Raw genomic sequence first — 10,386 nt, 5'->3', positions numbered from 1 at the left:
AAAGTCTCCTTTCTTAAGAAAAATTTGGGTTTGATTATGAAAAACATAACATTCTTCAAGATAACACTTCAATTATGAACGCTCGGCAAAAACATGTGTGGCAAATCAAATTTGAGAGGATTCAAGCACAAATTGAACAATAAGATGGATTTACTAACAACCAACCTAGTGGTGATGATGACGAGGATGAGTTTGATGATGAGTTCAACGTAGTAGAACCTCTAGATGATTGATGTATTAATTTAAGTTTTAGTTTGAAGTATTGCATTTTAATTTGATATGTTGTTATTGCATTCTACTTAATATTAGTTTGAAATAAAAAGTTGATTAATTTGAAATGTTGTCGCAGTCTACTTAAATAAGTTTCGCATATTAACTTAAACCAAAATACATAACTTAATAACTAAACCAAAATACATAACTTAATAATCAATCTCTTCCATGCGCTGCCCAAAGATTCACTCTCAGATTATCTCTTAAATTGGCATAAAAATTTTGGTTCTGAGTGTAATTAGTCATTTGAGCATAATTCCTTGCAGGGACGCCTCTCTGTGGTTGAATATCTGGCCTCAAATCTTCATCTTCATAGTTAGTCCACTCTGAATCACGACAGGTTTCCTGAATTACCATGTTATGAAGAATTATGCAAGTGAGCATAGTCTTGTGCATTTCACGAGAACTCAACCCACGATATGGCCCACAAACGATAGCGAACTTTCTCTTCAAAATTCCAAAGGCGCGTTACACATCCTTCCTCAATGTCATTTGGCGATTATTAAAATGTCGGTATGAATTTCCCAATGCACCGACAGGGGGCTAACAGTAACATTGAACCAAGGTGGACCATTTTGGATAGATACCATCTGCAAGATAATACCCATGAGTGTACTGATGGTCGTTGATCATGAAACGAACTTGGAGACAAATTCCATACTTCAGATCCTCAAAACATTAATATCATTTTGTGAACCCGGAAGACAAAAAAAAAACGTGTCATATCCAACAAACATAAGTAGCGGCAGCTTCAAGGATAACAGTTGGTTTAGGATAATGACTCTTATATTGACCGACCCAATAAACAGGGCATCCTTACCATACCCAATGTTCTGTCAAGACTACCGAGCATTCCTGGGAATCCCCTTTCCTCATTCTCCCTCAATATTTGTCTAACATCTTCCTCGGTTGGTTTTCGTAAATATGTTGGACCAAAATGATTAATCATTACTTCACAAAACAATGAAAGGTAAGTGAATGAAGTTGTTTTACCCATACGAAGGTACTCATCGTTCGCATCCGCTGGTCTGCCATAACCAAAAAATTCTTAAATCAGAAGTAACTTTTTGTTCAGGACTATGACCTTTAATATTCAGTGCATCAAACTGATAATTAAATTGAGGTTCTACTCGACAAAGCTCTTAAATAATCTTTTTCACCAGATGACGAGGCATGCGGAATCGACCTTGAAATTTTTTGATCAGAGTACACACAATTGGGAAAAAAATAATCGTGCATCAGCTTCTGGTGGTAAAATTCCCTCCCTGGATACGTATATCTTCTTGAGAATACTTCTTATAGCTTAGAACTCTAGGTATTTGGCCCGTATGTACAAGCATCAAAGTGTCGATTAGTTTATTATCTTCAGCTTCCTCATCTTCAAGTTCTTGCAACCTCCTTCGATGTATTTCTTGTTGTAATCTAAACCGATTCATAATAACATTCCTTTCTTCATTGGATCTCACCGTTGATGATTATGAAATTTAAAATTGAGAATAGAGATAGAGAAATTAGTGAAATATATGTAGAAGTAGGTGTGAGTAACTTGGAGAAGTACAAGAGCGTATATATATGAACCAGCAGGGGGAAATAGCCACTGCAAAATAACTACTGGTCGATAATCTTAATAACGCCAACGATACTATTTATATCGCGCGATGGGATATATGACGCCAACGATACTCAAAATATTGCCAGCATTATGGATAATAACGGTCGATAGAAACTCTGTTGCTCTGTGGTTTTCCCATAGTGGCGCAACTCGTTTGCCATGCCACCTGGTATGCCAAACAGGTTTTTTTTTTGCATGTGCATCAGAATAGGCCTTAAAGTAAATAGCTTGGTGCCAAGAATCTTGGTGGACTGCCACTTCACGATCGACAACTTATAATTAAAATATAAGAGCATCTCCAACAGAAGAAGCAAAAAATCCTACGTGGATTTATTATTTGGTCTTTTTATTTAGGACCTTATCCCTAAAAAACTATCTCCAACCGTTAGAGATTGTTATTCCTTAGAGCAAGTCTTATGATGGAAGAGTTTCATTTTCCATCTTCCACACCATCTCAGCATTTGGAATTGTGGACGGAAGTGCAAGTATAGTGGTGGAACAACAAAAACGCTAATCAGAATAGCTTTAGAAAAACGTTATTCAGAATAGCGCTATTAAGATTAGCGTTTTTTTTTTCAGCCATTAGATTTTCAAGGGCTCATTTTAAATCTACGGATAAAAAAAAAGCGCTATTCTGAATAGCGTTGAGTGCTATTCTGATTAGCGCTTTCCGTCTTCTAGTGTGCTATTCTGATTTGCGCTTTCCATCTTCTAGTGCGCTATTCTGAATAGCTTTTTACGCTAATCTGATTAGTGCTCATATGGATTCCACGGGACCTCCCACGAAACCTTGGAACACTACTTGGATTTGTCATGGAAAACACCAATTTGGAAGCCACTAGACTTGACATTCCACGATTTTTCCACACTTGGAATATGATGGATTCCACCACAAGACTTGCTCTTAGAGCATCTCCAACAGAGGGTAGATTTATTTATTTTTAGTGACACATAGGATTTTAGACCCCCGTTTGGCATAAATTCATCTCCAACCTCCGGTTGCACCCCCACGTCATGTTTTTAACTAATTTTCTTTTAATTCTAAGGGTTGAAATTCTCACTGTTGGAAATGGTATTTTAGATATGAGGTCATATATTTACTCTATGTATAGACCCCACAAATAAAAGGACTAAATTAAAAATCCACATAGGATTTTTTGCACCTTCTCTTGGAAATGCTCTTAGAATTAATTATTAAAAGAGAAAACATGGCTTTCTTATTTAATATAGCACCCCTCCTAATTTATAGAACCTACTTTTGGAGATGATTTTAGTTAAAATTGGGTCTAAAATCTTACGTGTGATATATATATATATATATATATATATATATATATATATATATATATATATATAAATAAAATTATAACTCTGTGTTGGAGATGTTGTAAGATTACATATATAGAGGGGGATAGTCCACGAGTGAGTTTGGGGGAGTTTAATGTATTTAGAATCTTGGAGATTTTGAGAGAGTGTAAGAGAGTGTGGGGAGTTTGAGAGAGTTTGGTGTTTTGAGTGTGGGGAGTTTCAGAGACTCTCCAGAAATCTCTACTTTTTTGAGAGATTTGGAGTGAGGAAAAAATACACTATAAATTCTCTAGAACTCCCCAAAACTCCCCCCAAAACACCAACTCCCTAGCATTCTAATTTTAACGACTAACAGGGAGTTTGAGAGTTTCTTTCAAACTCCCCCACGACTAACAGGGTTTTCTAGGGAATTTGGGAGACTCTTCTAAATTCTCCCACGACTAACAGAGATTTCGAGAGACTCCTTTGAACTCTCCCACGACTAACAGGAAAAAACCAAACTACGCCCAACTCTCCTAACTCTCTTGAGGACTAACACCCTGATAGTTTTTGTGTGCACCACGCGGGTCCGGAGAGTCTGGACTGAAGAGGATTACTGTATTACAGAAGCTTAAAGTTGTTCGAGGATCTTGTTTGAGCTCCGTCAGCTCCAACGATGCCAGGACCAGGACCTCACACAATGTATACAATTGGGTTTGGAGTTGGTCTGATGAGTCTTTCTGAGGGAAGATTTAGTCCTCAACACTGTATCATCTACGCTACAAATGCCTTCTTAGGTCCAGATTTAGGTTCTTTCTCTGAATGGCTTACTTCAACAATTGGATTTGGTCACAACTTGGGTTCTTTAATCATGGATACCATACATCACCCTTTCTACTACATCTTAATTCTGGGGTTTCCTTTATCCTTTTTCTACTCTTGGATTTCAAGAATTTTCCTTCAAAAGGGCATACTTGATTCCATTTCTGGAGTAAGCTTTCATTTCTATATCATGGAATATTATGTGTTTTGCGTATTGATCATGATTTTTTTTTTCTTTTTCATTTTCTTTAGGATATTCATCCGATCTCTGGTTCTTTGCCCTTTTAGGTTTGATACCGAACAATTTACTAATTTTTTTTTATGTATATTAAATTTTCATTAGAGAATTTCTTTTTTCTATTGCAACTTGCAGGTTATATTATGGATATTGATAGATTCTCTAATCAGTGGATTTTTGCCGGAATCAGGCAGACTTACATAGTTTTTAAAAGATCCCTTGATCTAAAATAGATTTTCTCGGGCTTATCAAAATCGGGATTCTTAATAAGCTAGTATCAAATATACTGAACATTAGTGTTGGTGGCAATACTTGTGTTATTTTTATTATTAAGCTAAGATCCTAGTTTAGTGCAACCTTGCTGGAAATACAAAATTATTAGTTGGTTTCAATCCTGCTGAAAATTAACTTTGTGTTATTATCTGTTTCTCTGGGTGTTTAGGTACCTCTTAATAGACTTCAATGCTTACTATTGGTGTCTGCTGGTTCTATATCACATTTTTTCTTAGACCATTTGTTTGAGGTAACAGAATTTTCTACTCCTACACATTCAAGTCTGCTACTCTGCTTGATTTTTATGTTTTTGTATACAGACCTCAAAATCTGAAAGACATTGTTCCAGTCAAAGTTTTGTTCCAGTCATGTATAGAAGTGTGTACCCTTAAAAGATGTTTCTGCATGAACCATTGCGCGACGAGCCAAATGTATCAATTGAATAAGTATAATAGTGTCGCTGGAGATCTTGCTTATATGTCTTTATTCGGCTTTTCATTCACTGCGTCTACTTTGCATACTCGGATTACTTTGAGATATCAAAATATTGCATCATGCATTACTTACAACTGATGATAGGAAAACGGTCATTCTTCGATGTATACTTGGATAATGAGTACTGGTTGGTGGAAAGGTAGAGCTCCTGTCAACACGGATTCCGTTGTTGTGGTAGGATCCTTGTGTACCTGCTTATTTGGAGGCTTCATTTACATCAACAGGTACTTTATTACTTCTCTTACTAGTCTTTATGCCATTTTTTTTTCTGCAAAGGAGGAATACAAATGTTTCTTGCTTCTGTAAATTTAGAATGTCTCACTGTGTGCAGCATATTATTAACAGAGATCAACAGGTTCATATCTTATATCATGTACTACCTCCGTTTCAAATTGGCATGTGTAATTTGTACATGAAACCAGCCTATCTTGCTGAAACGGAGGGAGTAGTAAAATTGCAAACTATTATTCGGGAAAATTAAGGTTTCATTTTATCAGTTGATATCTTAAGATCGTGTATTGATTCATTTGTTGTTTCGCTATGTATGTTGACACCTGCAGAGTGAAGCAATCAAAATCCTTTAGAACACAATGGGTTCAATCGGTGAAACTTATTCTGGTTATAGCAAGTTTGTACTGTGTTTGGTGTGCAAGTCAGCTATACTTGAGGAATCCTCCTCAACCAGCAGTGGGTGAAGAGGCAGATCTTGGTGTTATTGTGTTTCTTGCTATTTATTTATTTCTCCCCCACAGTTTGTGTATCATGTCTATGAACCCTAAAGATAACCACCTTGACACAACAGAGCTCCCACTTTGACATTCTTCCTAGTGTAGTGTATTTTGTCAAAAATGATACTTTCAGTACACTAGTTAAGATAATTGTATGTTGTCCATCAGAAGTTCAGTTATTATGCGGTTCTTGTATTTATCACATCTTTTGACCTTGTGGGTAAGCATTATACCTACCCAGTGCATAAGCATAATACCCATTCTGCAAGAGGAGGGCGTCATTTGCTTGGTTTCAGGATCCACGTTGCTGATCTAGCTGTTTAGCTCGGGCATAGATGTTGGTGAACTGAAAAACATTTACAGCAGCCGTCGGCAAAAGGTCATAAAATTTGGTACACTTGAAGTTTATTAAGCACCAATCTCAAATACAACAAGAGAGGTCTGAACTAAAAAAGAAAAGGCATCTCAAATACAACCAGAGAGGTCTTAACAATAAAATAAAAAGTATCTTAAATTCCGCCATGAACTTCAACTGTGCTCTGTAAAAGACTACTGACACTGAAAGAGAAAACCAGTTCGAACATTGAACTTTTTATTCGCCGGTTCCAACATCACATGTACCTAACAAAATGTTGAGGATACTTTGCGAAGTATATTATAAAAACCTAAATCAAATTGCTATGACCTGAAAGCCTTTCTCATTTAGATTTGGAATCAATAATCTTCTTTGCGAAAGATGGCAAACAGAATGATGCGGTATGGATCTGTAAATAAGAAGACCATAGTAAATTAGACAAAAGAGACATGAAATGGGAAACCGATAACTAGATAGAGACAGATTATTACCTCGGGGTTATAGAACTTCAAAGGTCCCTTTGCTTTGCTGTGTGTTCCATTTTCATCTATGGGGTTCACGGGATGCTTAAAATCTACTGCTGGTCCCTCGGTAGAGCAGAGCATGAATCCAATCACCCCACTGATTAAATGCATAATATCGTTAACAACATTTCTACTTTGCTCACAAACGAAGATGATTAGCACTAATTCTGATAACGTACAATACCTTGGGTAAGTTGGAACTGTGGTCCAAGCATAGTTGACGGAGCCTTTGAATATTTGACGGCAGTTTGAGACAATATCTTCGATAATATGCATGTGAAGCCAAATACTTTCCGCCTGGGTACACACAACTCCTCCAGGGCGAAGAGCTTTTGCAACTGATGCAAAGAAGGGTTTCTCAAAGAGTTCTTGTGCAGGTCCAATTGGGTCAGAGGAATCCACTATGACGGCATCGTAAGTACCCTCAGGTACAGCCTTCAAAAATGCAACTCCTAAAATTTGGAAAAAGAAAAAATTGAGGAAGAAAGAATCAGTTGTATGAGCAAGTTTGCAGTTCAAGAACTATGATGAGCTAGTCATACCATCTCCAATGTGTACATTGACACGAGGATCTTCAAACCCAACTGCTAAAGCAGGGAAGAATTGCTTAGAAACCTGAATCAGAAAGTACAAAGATTGCTTAGAAACCTGACGTGACTAAAACCATTAACTTCTGTGCAACACGAAGATATCATAGCTGCAACGTACAGAATGAAAATGAAAATTCAAAATTCTAATAATATTTATGTCGAAAGTCGTTCTTTAGCGCAAAAGAGATGAAAGAAAAAGAGTATATTCGGTGTTTTATGTACTCACATCAACAACCATCCCATCAATTTCACATATATCAATTTGTTCAACAGAAGAGTAACGAGAGACTTCCCTAAGAACACCACCATCTCCTCCTCCAATAACCAATACCTGAATACAAGAAAATGTCAAATCAGTAGAATGGTAAGAAGAGACGTGCACAACATATTTCACCTACTTTCTAGTTACCTTATGAACTTGTTTTTCTTTTTATGACAAAAATTCTATCAAAGCCACTCTTAATCTAATATTCCTAGGATGCATAAAACGGTATACAAAAACACAACCTAACCTTCTTAGGGTTTGGAATGGATCCAAGTGGCAAGTGAGTGATCATTTCCTGATACGCACACTCGTCCCTTTCGGTGACCTGAATCACCCCGTCCAAGACAAGAACCTTTCCATATGTTGCCGACTGAAACAAGGAACAAAAGCAAACTATTAACACTACATATGAATTATTTGCATAGATAAGCTCAACCTCCCTCTATCCGAAACAACACAATAGTGAGTAATACAATAACTAGGGAGCTCTAATACCTCAAATACCATAACGTTTTGGTATTGAGACTTTTGCTGCAACAGAATTTTTTCCACCTTCAATGAGTGAGCCTCCCCTGCAAAAATATAACAGCCAAATTTATTCCAAGGTACTTTAGCCTTTTAGTGATTCATGAAATTTGTTTGATTAAAACAATACATAAACACATGAAATAGGCGAAACGCCGAAACATGGACAGAGTAGAGATTGAACACCACTATAAAACTTTTTTTTTATAAAAAAAATTCAATTAAGTTACACAAAAATGAAAATAAAAGAAAACCCTAACTATGATCTCTACCTGATCAAACATATGATGATTCTCTAGCATAATCATAATCTTAAACACACCAAAACAACTTAACCAATGCAATTGAAAATCCAATAATCAAAACATAAACAAGAAGAATATAGAAAATCCAATAATCAACTTACCTGGCCACATTGGACTCATCTCTGAAAACCATCCTGGGATCACAGATGATATACCATTAGATGCGGAAGAATCAGAAACTGAATTTTGTTCAGCCATGGGTTTTATTTCTTCTTCTTTTTCTGAATTGGTGTATGATGAAAGATTTTAGGCCAAATTCTATTAGTACCAAATGAACCCAAGCAAAAGGAAGATCTTCTAGCTTTTATACCAAATCTTACTGTTCACAATAATAGTAGTTGAAGGGAGAATATCATGATGATTTCATACTTAAAAAAAAAAGATGCCTACTTTTTCTTTTCATTCTCTTTTTGTTTGCTTTCCAAATCATAATTACCTTATTACCACTATCCAGGTAACACATAAATCATAAAATGCTGAATGATACACATAATATCTTTATCATTAACTTATAGATTTCATTCTAAAGAAAATACAAATGGTTATAAAAACAACCACAACAACAATGCACATTAGCATTTGACTCAGTGACTAAATAGGGATGCATGCACCAGCACCTTTCTCTAATACAAAAAACCTTCTGCTTTTGGCTGTATCTTTTGGTTAGGCGAAATAGCTTAGAAGTTGATTAGAAGAGGAGTTGCACTTCTTCACCATGCGATACTGATGTATCAGGTCTTAACTCTTACCTGAATTTAGTCAAATCTTAAAAGGTTTCTTTGTGTGACTAAACCTCCAACAAAACTAAGCATGTGCTGCGCTGAAGGGTTGATACCCCCTTTTTCATTTTGAAATGAGCTGCAAATCCTTTGTCACCATTGATTAGGCGGGTATAGACTGTTCGATATGGGAGTATAATTTATTTCCTGATAAAGAAAACATAAATAAATAAAGTTTTCTCTTTCTAATTTGGTTAGCTAATTTAAATTTTAAATGTTTGTCAAAAGAGAGTGTCTCTCGTCTTGCAACCAAAAGTCACAACTTAATTGACTATCTTGTTGGCATTAACAATTTCCTTTCAAACTTTCCAACCAAGAGTTAGCTCATTCATCATTCTTCGGTTACCGGAACATCAAAGCTATTCTCCCAGTCTCCACATTTTATACTTCACAAAGTATTGGGCAAATAAAGCACCAAACTTTACTTTAATCGGAGGAATAGAGTGAAAGAAATAAAAATTAGGCACTCAACAAAAAAAAAAAAAAAAAAATGAACAAGGGCATTAACATTATTTCGGGTCTCTAGATTTTCTGCCTGTAGAGTATCGGATCTGTAAGGGTGATCCATAAAGTAAAACAATTAGATTGCACGGGCATTATACTTCAGTGTTCTAATGTTTTTTCGATTCTTAGATGCTACAAAATGCTTTCAGGATTTAAGATTAACAGTTCTAAAACTCGTTTGGTGGCAATCAATATGGTGACTGATTTGAGTTTATGGGATCAAAAGTTTGGGCGTAAAACTGATAGTTTGCTAACAACTTGGGTAAAAGTGGTGGAGTAGGCGGATGCCCAATAAACAAATCGTCCAAACACTCAAGCAAATGTACTGCGCGTGAGTACTTTGAGTTCGAGAGATTTAATTTGTAGGACTTTGGTCTAAATTAAGAAATATTCGTTCCAAATTTTATTCGGTTATAAGGACGGAGAACGGTCGGTTTGTAAGGAGGAAAGCTAAACATGTGTAGAGATCAATGGAAATTGATTGGTTGTGATTGATGTGTTGAACTGCATGCTTTGAAAGATGATTTTTCTGTGTAAGACGAGAGAAAGCTTCTGTTATGATTGATTGTTGTAGGTTATTTTATGTCAAGTCTTGTTATCAAGTCATAGGTTGAGGAATCTATTTATTGCAGAGGTAGTGAACACATCTTTTTATTTTTTTAGAAAAACTTAGGCAGAGCCTAAGGGTAAACTAAAGTAGGAGCAGTGCTTATGTCAAGCCTGCTCTCATAGTTCTTACACGTAATAGCAATATTAAGAGATTGCAAGTTCTGAATTCTTTGAACAAGAGTAAGACTAGTTAACACAAAAG

The 10,386-nt window shown here is 36.0% G+C and overlaps 2 protein-coding genes across 3 annotated transcripts; one reads left to right on the top strand and one right to left on the bottom strand.

Moving 5' to 3' along the window:
- Positions 1–3,753: 3,753 nt before the first annotated feature.
- LOC113297919 lies at positions 3,754–5,930 on the top strand. 2 transcript variants are annotated; one of them, XM_026546524.1, is made up of 4 exons: positions 3,754–4,163; positions 4,675–4,755; positions 5,085–5,224; positions 5,561–5,930. In XM_026546524.1, the coding sequence occupies exons 1-4, from the start codon at positions 3,849–3,851 to the stop codon at positions 5,814–5,816; spliced, it is 792 nt and encodes a 263-aa protein (XP_026402309.1). In that variant the 5' UTR covers positions 3,754–3,848; the 3' UTR covers positions 5,817–5,930. The 2 variants fall into 2 exon arrangements, 1 of the variants encoding a protein (XP_026402309.1); XR_003333900.1 differs by lacking the exon at positions 3,754–4,163 and adding an exon at positions 4,188–4,282 and having other exon boundaries at positions 4,826–5,224.
- A 167-nt stretch (positions 5,931–6,097) lies between these two features.
- LOC113297918 (spermidine synthase 1-like) lies at positions 6,098–8,669 on the bottom strand. Its single transcript, XM_026546523.1, has 8 exons — positions 8,394–8,669; positions 7,958–8,034; positions 7,710–7,832; positions 7,424–7,528; positions 7,150–7,222; positions 6,792–7,059; positions 6,575–6,704; positions 6,098–6,492 (listed from the first exon to the last, which is right to left on the bottom strand). The coding sequence occupies exons 1-8, from the start codon at positions 8,488–8,490 to the stop codon at positions 6,427–6,429; spliced, it is 939 nt and encodes a 312-aa protein (XP_026402308.1). The 5' UTR covers positions 8,491–8,669; the 3' UTR covers positions 6,098–6,426.
- Positions 8,670–10,386: the final 1,717 nt, after the last annotated feature.

This window comes from Papaver somniferum, chromosome 7, assembly GCF_003573695.1.
Source record: "Papaver somniferum cultivar HN1 chromosome 7, ASM357369v1, whole genome shotgun sequence".
NCBI classification, from domain to species: Eukaryota; Viridiplantae; Streptophyta; class Magnoliopsida; order Ranunculales; family Papaveraceae; genus Papaver; species Papaver somniferum.
Note: the sequence above shows the minus strand (reverse complement) of the source record. Positions and strands in the feature narration are given on the sequence as shown.

Excerpts from the sequence above, each read along its gene's own strand:
- LOC113297919 (XM_026546524.1), top strand. The coding sequence starts at position 3,849 with ATGCCAGGACCAGGACCTCACACAATGTATACAATTGGGTTTGGAGTT. Across the intron at positions 4,756-5,084 it reads TCTTAGACCATTTGTTTGAG|GAAAACGGTCATTCTTCGAT; the intron begins GTAACAGAATTT and ends AACTGATGATAG. Across the intron at positions 5,225-5,560 it reads GGCTTCATTTACATCAACAG|AGTGAAGCAATCAAAATCCT; the intron begins GTACTTTATTAC and ends TGACACCTGCAG.
- LOC113297918 (XM_026546523.1), bottom strand. The coding sequence starts at position 8,490 with ATGGCTGAACAAAATTCAGTTTCTGATTCTTCCGCATCTAATGGTATA. Across the intron at positions 7,833-7,957 it reads AAAACGTTATGGTATTTGAG|TCGGCAACATATGGAAAGGT; the intron begins GTATTAGAGCTC and ends TCCTTGTTTCAG. Across the intron at positions 7,529-7,709 it reads CCATTCCAAACCCTAAGAAG|GTATTGGTTATTGGAGGAGG; the intron begins GTTAGGTTGTGT and ends TCTTGTATTCAG.